The sequence below is a fragment of the Diadema setosum genome, chromosome 10, assembly GCF_964275005.1.
Source record: "Diadema setosum chromosome 10, eeDiaSeto1, whole genome shotgun sequence".
NCBI classification, from domain to species: Eukaryota; Metazoa; Echinodermata; class Echinoidea; order Diadematoida; family Diadematidae; genus Diadema; species Diadema setosum.
This window is the reverse complement of record NC_092694.1, coordinates 10568863-10593171: the sequence shown is the minus strand read 5'-3', so window position 1 is coordinate 10593171 and position 24309 is coordinate 10568863. Positions and strand designations below refer to the sequence as shown.

Sequence of the window (24309 nt, the reverse complement as noted above, 5' to 3'; positions counted from 1 at the left end):
GATTTTGCTATAACACGCATTTCCCATAGACACCTGACCGAGTATACTCGGGACTCGTCCTCAACGGGTTAATAGAACACCTGCCCTTTTTCTCTTCCGAGGAACATTTGGAAATGAAAGAAAAGCTCTACTGGTTTTGCAATACATTTTCTCTCACATATTCCTGTTGCTTAGATTTCTGTGTTGGTACATTCTAGTACAGGTATTGCAGTAATTGTTGTCATAATAGTTACAGTCATAGTAGTGGAAGTAGTTGTTGAAGAAGTGGTAGCAGTGGCATTTTTTGTGACAAAATCAATGATAATATGTCATATGTACACTGTTTTCTACATGGGAAAAGACAGAACAAATTGACAAGATGATGCTACTACACTGTATCTGGCAATGATATATATATATAGGCCTATGTAAAGTGTGACAGGCAGATTCCATCAGGTCCGACTCGACTTGCTGTAAACTCTGAATACAGATGTTTTGTCACTATTGCATTTGTTGTATCATACAATTGTTGTTGATTGTTTGCCTTTCTACAAGGCCGGTGGGTACTTTCAAGATGGTGCTGCAAGAGCTGATGGAGCGGGGAATGCTGAAGATTCAGGGAGAACCCATCTTGGACCACAACAACAGAAGCACTCATGTAAGATAGAGGCTTGATTGGAGACTAGCCAAACCTTTATTTGGGATTTGCTTTGTTGCAATGAATAAGCAGTGCAATGTTTTTATTCCCCTTGTTTCTTTTTTTTTTAAAGGAGAGTGGGAAGGTTCTAATTTTTAAAGGACAAGTTCACCTTCATAGACATGTGGGTTAAGTGAATGCAGCAATATCAGTAGAACACATCAGTGAGAGTTCGAGCAAAATCGGATAATCTGTTAAAAAGTTATGAATTTTTGAAGTTTCTGCTCAGTCACGGCTGGATGAAAAGACTACTATAGCTTGTGATGTCACATGAGTACAACGATATAAAGAAAGAATAAAGAAAATTCAACATATTTCCATTTTTCTCGCATAACAAAAGAACACTCGACTTCTCTCTTTCAGAAGGCAGGGGGAATAATATTACCCTTAATATACGTCAGTAGCAAGTCGAAGAAATGTGCACTTTATTTAAAAAGTAAAGTTTTGTGAAATTCTCTTTTTATTTTCCTTATATAGTTGTACGCATGTGACATCAAACACTGTAGTAGTCTTCTCTTCCAGCAGTGACTGCGCAGATACTTAAAATATTAGTAACTTTTGAACGGATTGTCCAATTTTCCTCAAACTTTCAATGAAGTGTTCTACTAATATTGCTGCATTCTCTCAATCCTTATGTATATGATGGTGGACTTGTCCTTTAAGTTACATGTTATGAACACTGCTTCAATTAAACCTAGCAGGGCATTTTGAATTCATATTTTCAAATATTAACAAAGAAAATCTGTATCAATATTCCAGAAGGGAGCAAAGAAAAATTCTTCTCAAAGTCTCATTTCAAACTCCTATTTCTGAACATTTTCAGAGAATTTTCAAGGTTGTCAAAATATAATTCCATATCCACATATAATTTTGTTTCATTGAAGATGGAAGGTTCTCTTGCAATACTGTATGCCATAATGTAATAGCAAGATTTTAGGCTATTTTTTTTTTTTTTTTTTTTTTTTTGCAAGTCGGGACTTCCTGAAAATTTCATGATTGGTTGAATTTGCGACCAAGTTGGACAGAAATTAATGGAGAAATGCTCATTGCATTTATGTCGGGATCAGAGTTAATATTTTTGCAAATATCACGCCACTCACAAAACTGCCACAAATATATGGTGCATACAGAAGGCCAATAAAGTGCTGTTGTGAGAAAGAAAATTCCTATTTTCTTTTCTGCACTGTTAAGTTCAGCCAATCCCTGCAGTTCACGCCATTATTTGATTTGTGCTTGCTTCATCTGTCTCATTTCAGGTGGAGATCTTCCTGGATGTGTACTACCAAGCACCCGACGGTACGGTCGGTGATTGGATGGATGAGAGCTTTACAGCCCCGCCCCCTTCCCATCATGCATCAGACAACTTGGGCTACATGTACGAGGAGCTGGACGAGAGCGACAGTCGTTCGGTGTACTCCGAGAACTTTCAGCTGATGACCAAGGGTCACCACGGGTCATCCCTCAGCCTCAGCTCTCAGAAGAGGTCAGTGGTTGACCCCCTCCCTCTTTCCTTCTCCTCCTCCTCCTCCTCCTCCTCCTCCTCCTCCTCCTCCTCCTCCTCCTCTTCCCAGCCTGTAATCTAGGCAGAGGATGCAGCTGTTGACTTTACAGTTGAACGTCTGATGCGACGAGACTATTGTCTTTGCTATATAAAGCGATATCTGATGCGCCGAGACTACGAACATTGGATGTATGCATGCGGAGCGTTCACCGCCTGTATCCACTTCTTTTAATAGTCGTTTGTTTTATCATCAACCATGAATCGGTGGCAGTTTTTTCATGGGGCTACAAGTACGAAAAACTGCCACCAATTCATAGTCGATGAAAGAGATTACAGGAATTACACACTGGCCTGCAGTTTTCTGCAAATGCTTCGAATGTCTAAAATGTAATTTTTTTCTTTAATGTCAAAGGTTTTTCTCTGGCATTGTGAATGGCCCTATTGATACATTCTTGTTCAGTTCATGAACAATGGATGGACCTGTGATGAGTTCAAATTTACACTATCTTAGTTTCTCAAAACAGTGCTGACACACTTGGTTTAATACATTTATCTGTGATAAAACACCTCTTAATGATGAATTCAAGCAGTTTGCCTCATATATGTTTGGACATGTAAGAGGAAAATCCACAAATGCTATATTATCATAAAAAGAATTCCCGATCGACTATGAATGTATTAAAGATGACTGAAATTTATGATTGTGCATTTTCACTGAGCCTTAGTTCATGATGTTGAGATGCATGCATTGATATCGCAACATGTAGTTTTGAAATATTATGGCTTCCAAAGTCAAGATAATACAAATTTTCCTGAACAGTTCCAAGAGTCTCCTTGGCAAGCTGAAGAGAGGGAGAAAGAAGAAGGGAAAGGAAGAGAAATACGAAGCAGACTACGGCATTGGAACAATAGGCAGTGAGTATCACCATGGCAATGGTCTTTTTTTCCCTATATTTACATTTCGACTTTTTCGTCTTTTTCATTTCGACTTACCGAGGATATTGTGTATATCGTCGCTGGGGTGACAAGACCTCGTATCTCAAAAATGTCAAAATTTTTTTTTTAGCTTAATGGTCAAATAATGGGTCAAGTGATGTCTTGGCCAAATCCTAACTGTCTTACTCCAAAAATGAAGCCACCATGACATGTCAAAGAGAAGGCTTTCCCATTCACTATAGTGCTTTGGCCGCCATGTTTTTTCGCTCTCCTGAACATTTGACAATTTTGAGATACGAGGTTTTGTCACCCCAGCGACGATATATCATCTACCACACTGTGTGCGACTTTTATTCATTTATGAAAGTGACGATTGATACGACAACAAACCGCAGATGGGGAAAATGGATGACTGGATATAATGCTTTTATAATGATGTGATTCTTTCAATGTCTTCACATTGAAAAGTGAAATTTTGCCTCGATACATTGGAAGAACCTGTACAAAGTTTGAATCAGAGTTTGTTTGGATGTGGAAAAATGAACTAAGCATGTGCTCCTGTTCTGTTTGTTCATAGTATTTTATTCTTCATAAATACATAGTCTGTATGTTTTCATGTGCAATATAACTTCACAATGAACATTGGAAAAGAGACAAGGTCTAATGGTGTTGCTACATAATATCTACTTTAGGCCTATGTGTAGTTTTTTTTCTTTGGCTTTTTTTCTTTTTTCCTGCATGTGATAAAATGATTTGTATTTAAAAGTAGATTATTGATAGTGAATGAATTGTCTTTTAGGTCTTTAATGTACCATCAGGAAATTGGATGTGTTCAGATACTACATGCTTTATTTGCTCTTCGGCTAACATCAAATTAATTGATGTGAAATTTGTGTTTGTGATGCACTGCTTCTATCTCTGACATTGCACTAGCTTCTCTGTACTGTAGTGGAGTATACCACTATTAAACAGACTAGCACATACTAACCTTTACTCTAACTTGCACATTGTAAGTTGTTCATTCCTCAGTGTCTATCTTAATGTAAGGAATTTTAGCATACAAAGTATGATAATTTATATGTAGTAACTTCTATCTTCTTCACTGTGCTGCTCCCAGTGATTTTATTCAATTTCAATTTTAATACATTTGAACTCATCCTTCTTCATACATTCATAATTTTCAAATCATTTTGCATACTAGTTTTCATCAGTGAAAATCAGTGCAAAATGAAAATTTGGTCATCTCTGAAATACTCTACATGCACCATATATTTTCCCCAGTCTGATATTCATGACTTGGGACATCTCAACATTTTTGTGAGTGGTTAAATTTGTGATCATGTAGTAAAGAAATGAACAGAGAGATGTATCACAGTGATGTCAGAATCAGAATTAATATTTTTTGTGCATTTTTCATTTTGTGAATAGCACCTGACTCACAAAAATAAAAACCTCATGAAATATATGCTGCATACAGTACAAGTTGCTGACAAAGATCACTAATGCAAAAAAAAAAAGAAGTAAATCCCGCTGATTATCTGCATGAGATGATAACCAGCTGTAATTTAAACCTTTAAAGCTCTGATCAAACTAATTCATCTTACTAGAACTTGCCAAACTGTGACATTAGATATAGACACACTCTTTGATTGTACTTCAGAATTGGTGAACCATCACAAGTGCAGCAAGGATTTGTCTATCTCGATTCAAAAGGGATTAAGAAGATTACATAATCTATACCAGGTATTCAGATCGTAAAATCAGCTGCAGGACATGGGCAACAGATTGGCAATAAAAGTGCTTTTAAAGTCACCTGTGCAATGATTGGTCAGCAGAGCAGGGCTAAATGTGAACTTCCTATTACCTTTTTTACTTCATACATCATTCTCCACTCTGAGACTGTAAAAGTGGATATTTTCGCGTGACTAATTTTTCGCGTTCGGCCTGGTTAGAAGAGTTTCATTTGTTTTTAATTCCGCGGGATCAAGACATCAACTACTGGAACATACAGCAAGCAAAAATATTCGCATGCGTTTATTTTTGCACTAATTTCTGGTTGCGCGAAATGCGTGAAAATTTCAACACCGCGAATATTTCCACTTTTACACAAGTCATGCCATTATAACTACAGGTACGTAGTTGTGTCTTCTTATTGAAAATTAAGAGTTAGATTGAAATCACTAACCTTTCTACTTCCATGCATCTTCACTGAATAACTCATTTCATTTCTACTGGTAAATTTGTCTACTCTGTGTATCTTCTAGAATTCATGTATGAGAACTGTTCACATGTCATTCACTGCATCTTCTGTGTATCCCCTCATTACACCCTTTCTTCACTAACCTGCACCTCATGTACTAACATGCCATGCCCTTCGGGGCACCTTTGCACATATTGAATCCATGCTTTACTTGGACCATGCCTCCCCAGCCGAGCTCCCGCTCCTCGAGATCGACGAGCTCGATGGCGGGATGCTCGACGACGACATCTCGCTCCTGGACGAGGAGCTTGAGATCCCGCCCTACAAGAAACTGGGTCCCATTTGTGGGGAGCAGGCAGCACAGAAGTACCAGGATTTTCAGGTAGGACATCATTTCGCTTTGCAAATGTTTGATCAGTGAATGCACTGGGAATGCTTGGTTTTCCTGTCTGCTTTTAGTTTCTTGTAGGATACAGTTGTACTGTTTGTGTTAACATAGGTGAACATGAAAATTTTTATTATTGGATGTGATTATTCAGGATATGGAATATATCGTCAGCTGAGAACAAGAAAGGCGCTATCATGATCACGTTCTAAGATTTTAGCATATATATGAAAATTAGAACAATCAAATGAAAGAAAAAATCTATTCAATAAAAAATGGGTAGATTTATAAACATTGTTTAAAATATAGGGTAAAATAGCAAGTTTATAGTTTTATTCATTTATTTTTTACATTTTACGGGAATTCAAAAATAATAAAGAATTGACACCATAATGTAGAGGAAATTGAGCTCTACAGCATGATACCAATGAACTCAATACCCTCCAAAATTGTGATAAAGCCCTTCTTGGTCTTAGCTGATGACATGTTAGAATTGTTGAAGTTGAAGAAAAAAAATTTCACTTTTTGCATTTAAATTATTTTTACCCTTACTCAATCTGTCAAATGACAGCAGGGTTCTGATAAGTATCAAAATGATTGTGATTATACAAATGGTGAAACTGGACAGAAATTTTGGGTTAATGGAGGACTTCACTGAATGAATGAATGATTGATTGATTGTTTAATTGATTGGTGGATTGATCCATGTCTAAAGGTCATGTAGCATCATCGTAGAATAGGTAATTTGAAATATTGTACCTTTATGTGCAGTATGCATCTTTCCAACACGGGTGTAGTTTTTCTATTCTTCTCTTGTTTTCATGCTTTTTTTGATGTAAAGGTCTTTGTCAAGGTTAGGTGTAATTTGCTTGCTAAATGTGATGAGGTCAATGTGTGTCAATCAGATGAACCTGTTGATCCAAATTATGACTGTGGATTCTTGTCTGACGGAACGTGAGAGACAGGTCTCTCGCCATTGCAATATACTCGTCCAAATCTTTCTCAAAATGGCAGTGGTAGTGGATAGCAATGTAATGGTTTCTTGCTTTCTGTGGTGTTGTTGTTTTTTTTTGTCCTGTGGTAATTGGTCCTGCCTTTAGAATACATGCATGTCAAAAATAATTTGAAAATATTTCTATGTGTGAGATCTGACAAAACCTGACCTAGCAGCTAATAGCTACCTGCTGTGAATTATGAATTATTGTGTGAATTGCTGTGTTATGTAGTTCCACTCAGTCTATCTTTTAAAAGGTTTGCATACATGTGCTATGCATATCTTATTCTGTGACAATGCATGCCCTAGTTTGTTACACACTGAAGCCTTGCAATATGTGAGCCGCTACAACAAAAGGATCCGAAAGTTGGGAGAGGACAATTTTCTGAAAATGACATGATATTATTCCCTTACTCTTCTACTTTAATTTCATATATAACACAACTCATAAAAGTACTCGGTTGCGGAGATATCGACAATTTTATTAGCGCATGTCAAGTGGTTGAGGAAATCAGAGTTTCGGGAAAAACGCCTTGAAAGTTTTCCATCCGACGCTAACATGATCAAGGGGAGGCGAGACAGTTTTCACCGCTTGACAATAGAAGGCATGCTCCTAGCGACCTCTGCGATGTTCATTCAAGCTTAGCACCAGCGGTCTATGTACGACCAATCAGTAATCAGGATGCCACGCACTGACCAATAAGATCACTCCCTCGTTGCTAGGGGCGGAGTCTAGTTGCGGCGCTAAATCCAAATCTTCGGACACGTTTCTCTTACGTTGAAAGTCAGAAAATCATGGCCCAGAAAAACGCTAATTTCTTGCCTTTCCTTTCATCATTTAGCTTCGAAATTTCGGCAGATGATAGACAAAACATTAGACTACAAAATTATAACGAAAACAAAGCTCCGATTATTTTGATCAATTTTGATGGTGTGACTTCAAGCTCGATTTTCTCGGCTCAGCCGCGAGCGACTTTAGGATCCTTTTGTTGTAGCGGGTCACATATTGTCTGGATGTAAAAGCTATAAATCTCACCCCCTGCCCTGTTTGTGGTTTGTAGAATATTTATTACAGCTTTGTACAGCATGGCATGAAATTAAATGACATTCAGTATTATTTGCACTTTATCAAACCCCGTCTCCTGTTGTGCCCTAGTATAAGAGTTTGTATGTTGGATGTTACATTACAGACATATACCGGCTGATCGTTTTTTTTTCTCTCTTCTGTCCACATAAGGCTCATAACATCTTAAACAAAATTACTGAAATTACTGATGTTAACTAGAAGAATTGTACTTTTCGTTATGTTTGTTTGTTAGTGTTTTTTTTTGGCCATGTGATGTTAGGGTTTCTTTTTTATAGTTGTACAAGACAGAAATTGTCTGTTGTGAATGTTGTCAATTCCTGATACTTTGACTTGTACCATAACAATAGTAATCATGTAATGTCAAATTGCATTTTTGTCCCCGCCGAACGCGTTCTACCAGGGGACTATGAAACGGGCTCCGTACGTGTGTGTGTCCGTGTGTCTGTCCGTCCGTCCGTCTGTCTGTCCGTCCGTGTGTGTGTCCGTGTGTGATCAAAATGGTCAATTTGCTACTTCTCTGTCATTTATGAGCCGATTTTGATTCTGTTTGCTTTATATGATAGCACTACATGGGAGCTTTGAAACTACTACACAGAATTTCAGTTGTGACCTTTGACCTTGACCTTTGACCTATATTGTACATTTTGCTTCAAAATGCTACTCCTTCGCCATTTCTAACCCGATTTTGATTCCGTTTGCTTCATGTCATGGCACTAGGTGAGGGCTTCAAAACTTCTACACAGAATTTCGACCTTTGACCTCTTTGACCTTTGACCTTGATTTTTGACCTATATTGTACATTGGCTACAAAATGCTACTCCTTCGCCATTTCTAACCCAATTTCGATTCTGTTTGCTTTATGTGATGGAATTAGGTGAGGGCTTTAAAACTTCTACACAGAATTTTGACCTTTGACTTCTTTGACCTTTGACCTTGATTTTTGACCTGCATTGTACATTTTGCTACAAAATGCTACTCCTTCGCCATTTCTGACCCGATTTCAATTCCGTTTGCTGTATGTGATGGCATTAGGTGAGGGCTTTAAAACTTCTACACAGAATTTTGACCTTTGACTTCTTTGACCTTTGACCTTCATTTTTGACCTGTATTGTACATTTGCTACAAAATGCTACTTCCGGCGGGGACATATATTACGAACCGCGTAATTTATACTTTTCCTTGTTTAAAGGGATGGTACAGTATTGGTGGAGATGAGAATTGGGCCTTTAACTTTTTGCAAGATACCAAGAAAACACTTATGATATAGTACAGAGCATACCATTTTAAGAGCAATTCAAAGTTTATTTGATGAAAATCGGGTTTGGAATGACTGAAACATCCAAAAACAAAGTAAAACAAAGCGATCGTAATGAAGTGTGGGTCCCACATTTTATTAGAATCGCTCTTTTTTGATATCTCAGCCATTTCAAAACCAATTTTCATCAAATAAAAATTGAATTCCTCATAAAATTACATGCTCTTTCATATTTCATAAGAGGTTTCTCATTATCTCACCAAATAATGTTAGAAACCTAAAATTGGGTCTTAACCAAAACTATACAATCCCTTTAATATGTATGTACAAGTATGTGTGTGTGTGTGTGTGTTGGGGGGGGGGGTATAGATCCTCATTTCCTGGATGTATTAAGTCTAGTAGATATATTAAGTCTGTATGGAAAGAGCAGCTGAATATAGTAGCCACAATCGAACATTTTATGGGCGTGTCGTAAGAGACATATGGGGAGAATATTTTACCTCTTGATATTTACAATGTCTCTCACCAGCACAGGCATATGAGAGTACAGTGTATGTGTGCATATGGTGGCTCATAAAAAGGAGTGTAGACTGTACAGTGTGTCTCTAAAAAAAGTAAACCCAACTTCAACGGCAAATTTTCAGAAAACTATAAAATATTTACACATTATTTTTTCATGGTTAGATAGTCCAATAAGTCCTCTGTCCAATGATACCACGTAGGTTATATAAATCTCATGCATGACTGAGCATGATTCAACTTAGTGAATGGGTGTGAAATCATCACTGTGGCAAGTTAGAATTGCACTTTGATTGGAAGTTCATCAATCAAATGACATAGGAAATTTCTGATTCCCTACGACCATACCTTAGGGATGTGTACCCTCGACATGACCGCCATTCCTTCGATGCAAAGCTCGCAACTCCTCCTCATGTCCCTGACAGCACGCCTGATCATTCCTTGATCTTGTCGTAATCGTCTGTGGCCAGAGTGTCCTTTATTCCTGTTCAAACTGGTTATTAAAGGACAAGTTCACCTTCATAAACATAAGGATTGAGTGAATGTAGCAATATTAGTAGAACACATCATTGAAAGTTTGATGAAAATCAGACAATCCGTTCAAAAGTTATGAATTTTTGAAGTTTTTGTGTAGTAACCGCTGGATGAGAAGACTACTGCAGCGTATGATGTCACATGAGCACAACAATACAAGGAAAATATAAAGAGAATTTCACAAAATTTCATCTTTTGAAAAAAGTACAAATTCCCTTGACTTGTTACTGACATATGTTATGGGTAATATTATTCCCCCTGCCTTTAGAAAGAGGCAAGTCAAATGCTCTTTTATTATGCGAAAAAAGTGAAAATATGTTAAATTTTCTTTAAATTTTCTTTATACTGTTGTACGCATATGACATCACAAGCTGTAGTAGTCTCCTCATCCAGCAGTTCCAACACAAAAAAATTAAAAATTCATAACTTTTGCATCGAGTGTCCAATTTTTCTCAAACTTTCTCTGATGTGTTCTACTAATATTGCTGCATTCTCTCAACCCTTATATTTATGAAGGTGAACTTGTCCTTAAAGTGACCAGCATACCTTCTCACATTGTACCATCATGGCTCTTTTTGTTGGAGGCTGCCTGTCGGGAAACTGCACCCAAAAAGCCTCTTGAACTTCCACGAAACTTCTTGTTTCCTGGTATCGAGTTACCAGGAAAACTCTCTGCTCAATTGTCAACTGTACCATGTTTGGAAAGCGTGTGAAGTGTGCCTGTGTCAGGAACAACCTTTGCTGAAGTTGTTATGTAATCATAGGCCTAACATGTGACAAAAAGTGAACTTCAAATATGCCCTGAATGCATGACAATAGCAAGAAATAACTTGCCACAGTGATGATTTCACACCCATTCACTGAGTTGAATCATGCTCAGTCATGCATGAGAGTTACATAACCTACGTGGTATCATTGGATGGAGGACTTATTGGACTATTTAACCATGAAAAAATAATGTGCAAATATTTTATAGTTTTCTGAAAATTTGCTGTTGAAGTTGGGTTTACTTTTTTTAGAGACACACTGTATAATATTGGAGATACACTTTTAGTCAATGGTGTTTCAGGGGGGAAAGAAAATTGTGGCAGTCACAATTGTTTACAGCTTTTGTATTGAATAACTGATTGCGGACTATCATAAAGTTGAAAAATTGCAAAAAGTAGGCCAAAATGAATTTTAGCTTTTCTACATAGTTTAAAAAGAGCTAGTTAGCTCTAAGATTTAAAATGAAATGTAACTTGTTAAAATCAGACCATCCTCACCCATTCAAAAAGTGACTGAAATAAGGGAGTAAAGAGGTACAGCATCATAGAAAGGGGAGAAAAGAGGATTTAAAGATTAGGGTTACTCAGGCATAATGTTCAAAAATATCAATGAAAATATATATTTCCCAGCAAAAGCAGTGGGTGTCTGAAAAAAAAAAATGGTCCAGAAATGCTGCCAAAAAATATCTCAATTTCCAAATTTTGGTTTCATTTGAAGCCACAAAATTTTGACAGTAGGTAGAAAAAAGATTACTCTCCCAGGTGTGACATACTTAAATATAGTTGGTCAAACCGATTAATATATCTTGGGCCATTGTAGCAGAGAATCCTGATCTGTGCCTTTTTGTGAGTTTTGAGTTCAGCGATCACATAACAGTTTGTCCTTTTATAGAGTTCAAACAAAATACATGGCATTCTTTTTGTCACTTGTTGCGTGACTGATATCTAATGCTCATGTCTCTTTTGAATATAATATTGTACTGCAGAGAAACATACCGCATGAATGTTTTTAAAACAAACCAAAGACTTTCAGGAAAAATAAAAAAAATAAGCTGTTTTGATGTTTGTAGCGCTTGACATCTTTTCTGTCCCATAAGCACTTGAGGTAAAGCATGTTTTTTATTGTTAATATGATTATGAAGTCACTTTAAAAATCATTCTCATGTTAAATTTGATAAGATGTTTTTAAATATAAACCTTGTCTGCCACATCTTCTTTATGACTCTGCTTACGATACATTGTTTGTCAAAGATAATATGTTCACATATATTCCAGAATAAGCTAAATTTTGTACTTCTTTCATAAAAAAATCAAAATTATGTCAACATAGTAAATTACACTGTTATAAAGATTTCCAATTAAGTAACTTGGCAATCATAAATGCGTAAAAAAAAACAACCACACTGAGCTGTAGATAGGACAGAATGCTACCATTCCAATGAGCATTTTTTTTCTGTGTGATGCAAATCTTGCACTGTTCTTTTGTTGTAGTTATTGTTTTCATACTCCTGATTTTTTTTTTTTTTTTCTGGTAACACCCCTTATACAGTATAATACTGCTTGTGGATTTCCTAGTTTGGATCAATATTCCCTTTGAAATTTTATTGCACAATTTAATAGAGAACAAAAGGACCTGTAAAAGACAGATGGTCTTTGTTTTGTCATCTTTTCTGCCTCTAGTCCATACAGACATTACATTGTGTATGAACTGCCTGGATAGATACAGTAGACTGCTATCTACAATATGTAGTTGAACCAAATGATACTGCTGTTAGGCAGCTGTCCAGTTTCGGAAGACTTTTTATTATCTGTTTTCGTTTTTTTTCCCTTTTTTTCTTGCAAATGAAAGCTCATGCCAATTGATGTATAATCTGTAGCATGGCTTTGTTTCTGTGAAGAGGAAATCAAGAAATGCATGTACATAAAGCCAATTACAGAATTTATTGATAACATAGATTTATTGTTTGACTTTGATCTGTTTGTTCGCTCCCAGTATAATTCCATGGTAGACACTAGCAGGTGCGTGGTATTGATAAATAGTGAAACACTGGCTGTAGAAATGCATGTACAATGTATAGTAAGCACAGATAGTCATGAAAAACTTTTTTTTTTCTTAATGAGTCATCAATGTTTCATGTTTATATCATAGTTTGATTTTTGATTGATTAAATTATGATTTAATTTTGATATTCACTTATTTGTTAACTAATTCATTTAGTCATCTATTAAAAAAATTTCTATGTACATGTACACTGTATCTTATCTTATGTAAACCGTATTTTGGTTGGGTATGATGTTTACCAATTGTGATACAGTATGCCCCTCTAGGCAGGTTTAAGTTGAGTTTAACACAAATTTCATAGTTGAAAGTACAGTGTATTTCAGAGGAAGGCTTGCATGCTGTGTGAAAATTTCAATTGTTATGCCCCATTAGACTTGAAATTGTGCATTGGTAAGCAGTCCATTCCTCTGAGTGATTGCACTTTGTTGCCCACAAATCAGGTTCACAGGCGATCAGGTGGGACAGTCATAAATCACCTGCAAAAATTTACTGTCCCACTTCGGATAAGACCATATGGTAATTTTTACTAGGGAGGGACAAATGCAGTGTTGGAGCTCTTAAAAAGTCCATTATAAAGCCCACAGTTGTCTAGATTTTATAGCACACTATTGCCATTTATCTCCCCTGGCTCATTTATAGTTAGTATTTTGATCAGCAAAAGCCTCAAACATGCTGAATAATGTACCACTCACATAAGGAATGTACTGTTTTTGACAATCAACAAGTCCAGCATGCATGTCAGTCATGTCAGTCACGCCATGACAGTTTTGCGTAGCAGTTTTGCTTTAAATATAATACTGGTGTACATTGTTTTGATGCATGTGTATTCATCATATCCAGTACAATATGAGATTTTTTTTTTCTCTCTCTCTCGTAGCATTCAATGTGGGTATTGATGTGTGAATGAAGGTCCCTTAGCTATACAATGTACCATAGCCAATTGTTCTCTTTTCTTTCATTAGTTATTGGTTGACTGGGTGTATTTATCAGAATTCTGGCGCAGCAAAATGAACTGTTTTGTTAGAAAACACTGCTGGAGGAAAGAGAGGTGATATCAAGTGTGATTTGCTGCAGTCCCCTAACTTTAAACATTAAATGAAAAGCAGATAGCACTTTAAAGACGCTTTAACACTGCACTGTGCTGTCTCAAATTGAGAAATACTTCATGTATTTATGAACTTAAATGCATATATGCACAGTTGTTGTAGTGGTGTTTTCTTTCGCAAAAACTTTATCCCAATTCACTGCTACGTGAATTTTACTGGAAGATCCAGCTGAGGCATGCGGCTGGTTGTTATTCATAACTCTTTATAGAATGGGTAGCGAGAATCCTGTGATCTCATTGGTCGAGAGCTATGTGTTGATTTGCACTGGCTGCACGCTGAGTCACAGTGGTAAACATGCATGTTATCGCGCACTTGTAACAAAGGTTCGCACACTAAGCAAGCGTTTGTGCACTCAGTGCGAGACGCCTATTGACAAATTTACTGGGTACATTTCCTTTTGGCTTGCCATAGACGAGAGCCCAAAAACCATGCATCAGTTTTTACTGGATGCATGGTTCTGAAGAAAAACCATGCGTCCAGTAAAAACTGATGCATGGTTTTTGGGCTCTCGTCTATGGCAAGCCAAAAGGAAATGTACCCAGTAAATTTGTCATCGGGTAACACGATAGAAATTTAATGGGTTTTTGGCAAGAAAATTACCCATTCTATAAAACAGATGACGCACATTTTTTTGTGTGCGCATATCAGTCGGAATGTAGTATGCATGCAGTAACTATGGAATTTAGCCTAAACCCACTTGGCTTCGCCTTGGGGGGGGGGGGGGGGAGTGGATAGGTCTGGTCTTACATGTAACCGTGGTTGGTCGAGAATGGCAGTATAAAACGACTTTAGCCCATTCAAGCTGATGTTACCTCGCTTCAGAAGTGAGCTAAAGTCGTGCGCAGTATAAAAGGGGTACCAATAGAGAATCAAAGAAAATAAAGAGAGTGAAAGGCAAGGAGAAAGAGAGAGAGAGAGAGAGAGAGAGAGAGATAAAATAGAAAGGGGAGAGAAGGAGAACTTGGGGATCTGACAACAAAGAATGATAGATGCTACCAATATCTCTTTCTGACTTTTGTCTCTTTCATGTGACCAATGTTGCTTCTTAAGCCAATCACCACATCCGCTGATCTACGACACAGACTTGTCAATAAGCACAGAACATTGCCTTAAATCTAAACCACAGTGTGTATGAATAAATGGGGATCACATTATTCATTGATAATCCTTGTGTTGACTCTGTGGCCTTCACAGGGATTGTTATTGTTGTGCATGCATGTAAGGTGTTTGCCCAGCTCACATGATGGGGAAGTTGTGACATAGAATAAAACCAAGGGACAAAAATGTGACTTCAGAAACTATTAAACAAAAGTTCATGGATGCCAAAAGGGTTTAACTCTCTATGGGCCATGGTATAAACCCCCGTGTGCCACATTTTTCTGAGACAGCAAAGTAGTCATGCTTTGGGAAAGAATTCTGTTTTTCAAATCAATGTTACTTTTATAGATTTTTGTAACCTTTGACAATGACTGAGCAGAGTCAAACGATACGGATGCATTTTCTGTTTCTGACATGTTCTATCTTTCTCCACCTTACTGTTTTCTCTTCTCCACTGGTTTGACCTCTTCCTTCTGCTTTTTTCTTTCCTTCCATTCGATCTTCTCTCTCTCTCTCTCTCTTTTTTTCTGCTCAATCTTCTCTCTTTCCATTCTCTTTTTCTGCTTCTTCTTTTTCTCTCATGCTCTCCATCTTTACGTCTTCCCTTTAAAACTTGCCGCAGGTCTCCATCACCGTCCACGAGGCCAGGCAGCTGGCCGGGCTCGACATCGATCCCGTCATCTGCGTGGAGGTCGGCAGCAAGAAGAAGTACTCCAGCGAGAAGAAGTCCACAAATTGCCCCTTCTACAATGAGGTCAGTTACGTTAAGCCACATTTTTGTTTGGAAAACAAACAAACGAACACTATAATCATGATGCATGTTGTCAACCTTTAATATCCAGCTATGCCATTGACATGCCTTGCTTGCGTTTGTCAAAAGAAATTCTCTCTTTTGTCACATTTTGTCATGCGTTGAGAAGGAGGAAATAGGAACTGGAGATTTATGGTAAAAAGGACTAATACTTGCATGACTCATACGTAGCTGTAATTTTTTTTTTTTTTTATGCCTCTGTCATTTGTAATACAGATGAAAAGTGGAAATCTTTGTAAAAAATTGTAATGGACCTGCAATTTGCCAGTGCAATGCTGTCTGTAATATGCAGATGACATTGGTTGGGTGTTCATACAAGGGGTCAGGCCATATAGAAACCATGACCAAGCTTTCTGGACAAGTCTAACCATGGCATATTGTACTTTTACAGTTATTTATTAAAGAGAAAGTCACATATTTCTTGTTGCTACTGATGCCCTCTTTTTTTTCCCCCCCGCAGCTCTTTGTTTTTGACTTCCACGAGCCACCAGGAATCATGTTTGACAAAATTCTCCAGATTTCGGTGAGAATGACAGAGAAATGCATTTATCTCACTGTGCAAAAATGCTTCTTCTATAAAATCAGAACAGTCTCAGTTTGAGGCATTCATGCTTTAAATAAAAGGAGCAATATCCACATTCATTCACACACACACATACATTTGGAAAGTACGTACAATTTCTTTTTTCTTCCATATGCTGGAAGCTTTTTTTTTGTTTGGAAACAAATAAAGGTAGGGTTTAAAATTACAACAAATTTGAGATAAATATCAAGATTGACCATGTTCTGCCACACATGAATTTTTCTCTAGATTTTGAATGAAAATTCACTGCTGATAGTGAGTGCCAGATTATTGTTTAATCACAGTTCATATAATGAGAAATGTATTAAGAATCTGAGTAGAATAACAGATTGAATCTTGTTGTAACAAGGGACGACTCATTGATTTCTTGTGCTACCAGATATTCATGCCAAATGTCAAATGTCAAATGTATAAATGTCATGTCAAATGTCAAATCAAATGTCAAATGTCTGAATGTGTCTAATGTCTAATGTCTATTAAATGTCTAATGTCAAATGTCAAATTTCAAATGTCCAATGTCAGATGTCAAATGTCACATGTCAAATGTCAAATCTTAAATCACAAATCTCAAACTTTCATGGAACTCTCATTCATACCTTCAGGCTGTGCACTCAAGAAATGTGATACGATCCGGCACCACCATCGGGGCGTTCAAGTTTGACATCGGAACGTTATATCAAGCTCCAGGTATTATGATCTGCTACGTTCTCTTTTTTTTGTGTGTGCTAGTGATTGACAAATTGCCTTCATCACTGTAAATACACACCAATTATTCAGTGTTTTCAGTAATGGCCATGATAAAAATCATGGGCGTTTGTACTTGAGTTCAATAAAAATAACTTGATGCAAGAAATCATTGATTTACTCTTTCTCATCTCAACCTATCTTGAATTGTTTAACTGTATCCAATGTGGAAGAGTTAACCTATTTCCTCTGAAGATAAGGAACCCACTACAGAGAGATAAAAAGTGAGTTGACCACTGACAGGAGGTGTTAGGTTTAATATGATCTTGATTCCCCTCGAATTAAATAGAATGAAAGTAGCATCCCTCAATTCTCTTTGATGAAATCATTCGTGCATCCACCTTTTATTATCTCATTTGCTGCTTGCAGTGCAGTGTGCTTCTGTTCTTGTGTGGCCCTCCAGAAGAACGGCGGTACTGGATATGAATGTAATGATCGTGCCAAAAAGAAGATATTCCACATCATGACACATACATAGAAATGAGATAAACAAGTTTAATAGCTGGATGGATTCAGATTTAAAGGAATGCCCGGTTAGATATCAAAACAGATATACATGTAATATGCTGTATATAAGTATATATTGAAGAGTTTGTTCGCAAAAACCGCTAAGTCCATTTTTGAAGATTTTGAAGTACGGTCTCAGTCATAAAGTACAAAATAATACCTTTTAAGTGATATATTGGTCACTACATAATCAGGTACATTTTTGAAGTCATGGTCAAAAGAAGCAAAAATTTTCTTATTATTCTCTTTTTTTTCTGGACCTTTAATCGCAAATATCTCCATTTGGCAAATATGGACTTATCGGTTTTTGGGAACAAACTCTTCATATATTTATACATATATATTTAATCATTCTCGTGTGTATAGATGATATGATGGAGTTTGCGAGAGATGGAGGAGAGAGGGAGATGGCTGCAACAGTAACAAAATTCTTACATCATTTGAATGTCTTTATAAACATCGGTAGCATCTCTTTTGTTTTACAGACCATTCCTTCTACAATAAGTGGGTCATCCTCACGGACATGAACGACATCAACAGCGGCCCCAAGGGCTACGTCAAATGCGACATCCTCATCATGGGCAAAGGAGACACCGTCAAACCTCCAAAGAAAACCAAGGATGACGGGGACAGCATAGAGGGGTTGGCAAAATTCTTCCTCCTCTTCTTTCTGTAGTATGAGCTTGTAACCAAGGTTGAAAATCCCTTAGAACCGATAGAAAACCAACATTCTGTTTAACATTTCTGTTGTGTTTTTTTTTTTTAGTTGTGTCTGTTGGTTTATGTTGGTATGATGGTGAGATCAATAGAACCCCACCCCCCCAAAAAAAAAGGCCTGTAGAATTCCATCAGAACAAATTGCAACCAACAGATCCCAACATGTCCAACAGAAACCAACAGATACATTGCATTCTTGTTATAACGAAAACATTTATAACAAACACATGTATAACAAAATTCTTTGTTACCATGAAGTGAAAATTCAGGCCGCAACATGATCCGCTCTGTGTCTTTTATTGTTCATTTGTCCTGTTGTAACAAAATTGCAATATAACGAAAGAAAACTGCCGGTTCCGAGGACTTTGTTATTACGGGAGTCCAGTGTATGAGATCAATTATATTAGTATGTTGTGTCTCATTGTTCAATGACATATGTTGCACTTGATCTCTATGGAATGCTTATAGTAATGCTGTGCCAGATAAGATTTAGTTAATACCGCGGGGAAGACATCCCGGAGGAGACAGTGGATCGGATTTCATATCCCTTCTGTGACCGATTGATTTTGTAACTCGTCCATGTGTTTTTAGGAACTACCTCCTACCTGAGGGTGTGCCCACGATCCGACAGAGGGCAACATTCAGCATTCGCATCTACCGTGCGGAGGGGCTGCCCATCATGAACTCCGGCCTGCTGGCCAACGTCAAGAAGGCGATCACGGGAGAGATGAATGACCTCGTTGACCCCTACGTCGAAGTCTTCTTTGCTGGTCAGAAGGCGAGTATATCTTCCCTTCTCTGTAAGCTTCAAAGTGATGTACTGTGCCATTGTCCAGTCATTGAAGCAAATAACATGATAAATTGTACATTATGTTATGGAGTAATTATGTGGCATATCTGGTTACTCTCCATTCAGATACTATTATACAGTACTTCAAATAAAGTGAGAACTACCTAGCACAGCAACCATTCAACCAAAACAGAGATAACAAATGAAGACATTGTCTACTGTAGCAACCAAGAATAATGTTCACCTGGCAGTGCACATTATGAAATACAATTATGCTATTATAGGCGTACATATAGATCCCACTTCGCATGCATAATATCACCAGCTTTTGCTCTTGGCACAAATTCTATCATACACACGAGGGCAGTTTCCATTTTATTGCACATGTAATACACATACACCCAGTACCACATGACGCACATGGTTTTTTAACCCGTTACGGACGAGTCCCGAGTATATTTGGGCAGGGGTCTATGGGAAGTGTGTTATAGCAAAATCAGATCTGTCTTCAACGGGTTAGGGACTGATGTTATTGGTGTATGTGGTACCTCCATGGCAAATGTGTGATCTGTGGGTTTACTATAATGTATTCCATATGTGGTATTTGTTTTTACCATGGTGGCGAGATGCTGCATGGTACATTGTAATTGATTTCAGCAAGTCCATGATGGTAAGAACTAATGATGTGTTGGCTGCACACACAGGGCAAGACCTCCGTGAAGCGGCACCGCTACGAGCCAAACTGGAATGAGCAGATCGTCTTCAGCGAGATGTTTCCACCGCTGTGCCGCCGCCTCAAGGTCATGCTGAAAGACAAGGACAGTGTGGTTGATGACACCATCGGCACCCACTTCATCGACCTCGCCAAGATCTCTAGCGAGAAGAATGAGGGTGAGGGTGGAATTTGTGCTTCTAGTTGCTGTATTGTTTCTTGTTATGAAAGCAATGCACTTCAAAACATTAGCTTGAATGTATCTTGTGAAGTTAAGAAAAAAGAACAAAAGAAAACAAACATTAACTTAATGCACGGTGCACTAACATGTCCATGTGAATCTTTCACCAGTGGTAACACTTGGATAATAGATTAGAATCTCTTTGTTTAAAGTTGAGACTATAAATTTCAGGACTTGTGTTACCTCAAAAGAAGAAAAGATAAATATCCCATTCTTTGGGACAAAACTGTGATTATCTTGATATCAGTGAATGATTGTTTTGATAAGGATTTTGATGAGAATGGTAGCATAATAGTGATTATCATTGTTATTACATTATGTAATCATGATCTTTTTTATCGTATTTGTTATACTGTTTATAGTAGAAGTAGAAGTAGTTTACATATTGTTGACTGAACAAAACTGTCAATAGCCGTTGATATTAAAATCATTTATCATCACAAGGCGTTCGTTTCTCTCTCCAATCCAGGTTTCTTGCCAACTTTTGGGCCCAGCTGGATCAACCTCTATGGGTCGACCCGCGAGTTCAACACGGTGGACACCAACCGCAAGCTGAACGAGGGCATCGGTGAGGGGTGTATGTTCCGTGGCCGGCTGCTGATCGCCATCAAGACGGACGTGCAGGACAGCACGCTGGAGTCGGGCGGTGTGAGAGTGGACACTGAGCCCTGCCTGCCCATCTCAGAGGTATAACGAAGCTAGCTAGGATGGGTGGTCGGGGTAGTAACTTATGTATAGCCAAGGCTGCACACTGGCACTGATCCGATGGTCCAGGACCAGTAAAAGTCATTGTTGGACCAGTAAATTTTTCAGGAATGGACCAGTAAAAAATGGAAAAACTAGATACCTACTGGTCAGACAGAAAGGTCGGACCAGCAGAAAAAATGGATAAGTGTGCAGCCCTGGTCACTATAGCCATTGCATATTGGATTAATATTACATGTACTGATGTTAACGATGATGTCATTGTTATGAATTGCATCTGCATCTGCTGTTTGATCCTGCACTTTAGTTTGATTGATGCCATATAGTTGTGAAAGAAGTGCACTGTGACTGACCTTTGACAATAGGTGATAATCCTGTAAGACATGGGATATTATGAAAAATAAACTGTACAGCACTGATAGATGAAGAAATATTTTCTACTTTTAATATTATTCTAAATGATGTAAATCTTCAGTGAATTTTTTTGTTTGTTTGATGGAAAATGGCATAATTTGGGGAGAGATCATTTTTGCTAGATAGTGACAATAAGGTAATGGTAGTTAAAAGCAGAACCATGGAATTCATTTTGCAATAGGTGAGATGAATATGTTTGATTTTTTTTTTTTATTCTATGTATTCTTTTTTCTGTCTTGTGCATATTTTTTAATGTATTCATGATCTTTCATGTACAATGTCTGCAATTCAGCCTGCGAGCTGCAATAGATATTGCTCAATAAAGTACCTTTTCCATTCGATTCAGTTCATCATATGACACTGAAAGGTAGAAGATTGTTTTAATGATGGTGATGATGAGTGCTGTGGTCCAGTCAATGATGCAGGATGCTGAAGTTGTTCTTGTTGCCATGGTGCTGGTAATTATGTGTAATCGTTCCTGTCTCCAACTTTCAGGCTGCTCCAGGGAGGAAGGACGAATTCTTCTTCTTTGCCACCGTGTTCGAGGCGTCCATGATTGACAAGAAACTTGGAGACAAGCCTATCACATTCGAATTTACCCTTGGTGAGTTTTCAGGCCATCAAAACTACATGTATCTAAAAGAAAAGACATATTCAGAAATGGATGTAGAGAATTACTACGTGTAGACCTCGCAACCGCGAAATTAACAGCACGTGAAAATGTCCTCCTAGTAGCAATTCGCGAAAATATCTGCTTTCAGCTCGTACAGTAACATCATTACTTGTGAATATGTGTTGTTAGGAGAACTGGTCTGCAACACAAAGGAAATGCTGAAAAACTGCTTAAAAGTTGGAACAAGTCAAAAAAAGTTATAACTGAACTCTGAGGAATATAATAGCGATTAGTTGTTCACCAGCAAGTCTTTTTACTCAGCGATGTTAAGAGGGCACCCCATACTTTAAGGTGCTACAGTCATGTTAGTGGTGAGGCATCTGCAGAGAAGTTGGTTATTTCCTGGAGCTGTATCTACGGGAAGCAAATCCTTGTTATGATATGAAGTTTAGAAACACATGATAGCTGTAAATGTCGCACATTGATATAGTGAGGAAAAACCTAACATCTTGAACCGGTTAGTAGTGTTGTCTTGTCAGAAAGGCAAAAATTTGATGTAGTTACAGTCCCAAGTACTGCAACAATCGCAAACATGTATCTGTATGCAAACATGTATCAGCTTACACCTCCTGTAAAAGCTTCTTAGATGTTGTTCATGTGTCACACAACATCTCGCATGTGTTTTCTCTCTCATAGGTAACCATGGCAACCACATGGATGGCCGCAACATCCACCAGGCCCGCACCACGTACGACGGCTCCGACGACGAGGAGGAGCAGCTCATCCAGGCGCCGGAGCCAGAACCGGAGGTTGGCGTCTCCATGACGCCGCCCATGGCGCCCAAGTCGGTGGACAAGGATTACTACTACATGCCGTTTGACGACAAGAAGCCCATCATCTACCTCAAGTTCACCACGGAGGACCACAGGCGCCGCTTCTACAACATGAACATTCTCTACAAGATCGCTGAGCGATTGGTTAGTGTATAAACCTCTTCTAGTTTGAATGCAGCCTGAAGACGAGAAAAGATAGCAAATTACCTGCTTGTCATTTTGGCCAGCTGTGCATCCAAGCATGATTTTGTATCGTCAGTCTGCTTTGGGCAATGCCAGTGGTTTCCTGTTTGTGGTCGGAATTTTAATTAATAGCAAAATTATGTCTTCCGATTTTAGTGGATGACATGGGATAACATAATTCCAGGCATACATCGTGTATGCACCAACAGGCTACCCTGGACATTCGTGCTGGTCGATTTCACATCACTTCTGCAATAGTATGTTATCAAGAAACAACCAACCAATCAAACAAACTAACTAACAAAAAACCCACCCAATCCAAACAAGGGTGCCCCAATCTTTGCATGATTCTAGAAAAGAAAATGCATATTTGCATACATTTTTAAACATATGTTATGTGGCATCTTATGTTTGGTATAAAAAGGCAAATTGTAAAGAGTTGTAAGATAAAAGATGTATGCAGCATGCTACTTTCTTGAGCAATGATAGGTATTGATAGTGGTCTCTGCAAGCCAAGCAAAAAATAAAGAAAAGAAAAAAAGAAGATATGTGTATAATCTCATTATTGCGATGATAGTAATGATGATGAGGGTGATGATAATTGATATTATTAGCTCTAGTAGAAATATCACTGCTGCTACTTCTGCTGCTGCTACAGCAACAACAACTATCCTACTACTACTACTACTACTACTACTACTACTACTACTACTACTACTACTACCGCCGCCACTACCACTACCACCAACAGTTCTAGTGAGTATTGTAACACTGCTATTATTGCCATCATTTTTAGTAGTCATGTCACAATAGGAAAGAGGAAGAGATTTCACGAGATTTTTGTCTCATTACTGTGTAGGAGGAGGGTATTTCTGATGTCTCTGACAGGCTGTCTAAGGACAAACCCAACACTGAGAAGGTCCTAAGGAAGGTCCTCAAGGGGTTCATTGAAGACTGCCTGTAAGTATATGGGTCTGATTCAAGACTGCTACTCTGTGCCTAGCAACAAATATTCAAATGTGAATGGTGCGCCTCTTATACATAACAACAATGACAACAGCAAAGCAACAGTCTAATGCCTGATATTTGAATGTATTTTCTTGTTTTTGTGTTCCTGTTTACTTGCTTGTTTATTTATTTGTTTGTCTCTAGTATTTTTGCTATCCAAGAATGCATGGATGGATCTACTCTAATTCATCACAGTGGTTGAAAAGAGTTTCATATGTTTCTTTCAAGTAGTCCTTTCACGAATTTCTGTCATATGCATGTTCAATATTCCACTTTTCTATCTATATGGTTCTTTATATTATATTATCTATTATATATATTATATATT

The 24309-nt window shown here is 37.8% G+C and overlaps 2 protein-coding genes across 2 annotated transcripts in view; one reads left to right on the top strand and one right to left on the bottom strand.

Moving 5' to 3' along the window:
• Positions 1-24309, bottom strand: part of LOC140234334 (small ribosomal subunit protein eS7-like) — a 463926-nt gene that overhangs the window by 192576 nt on the left and 247041 nt on the right. The gene's annotated exons all lie outside the window — the stretch shown is intronic.
• LOC140233739 (otoferlin-like) overlaps positions 1-24309 on the top strand; it is a 121043-nt gene that overhangs the window by 18136 nt on the left and 78598 nt on the right. Inside the window, 14 exon segments of the mRNA XM_072313839.1 lie at positions 535-637; positions 1933-2159; positions 2998-3092; positions 5544-5695; positions 15743-15874; positions 16392-16454; positions 17117-17201; positions 18251-18407; positions 19074-19260; positions 19977-20163; positions 20695-20912; positions 21840-21948; positions 22654-22934; positions 23833-23933. Coding sequence (XP_072169940.1) covers positions 535-637; positions 1933-2159; positions 2998-3092; positions 5544-5695; positions 15743-15874; positions 16392-16454; positions 17117-17201; positions 18251-18407; positions 19074-19260; positions 19977-20163; positions 20695-20912; positions 21840-21948; positions 22654-22934; positions 23833-23933 — 2097 coding nt within the window.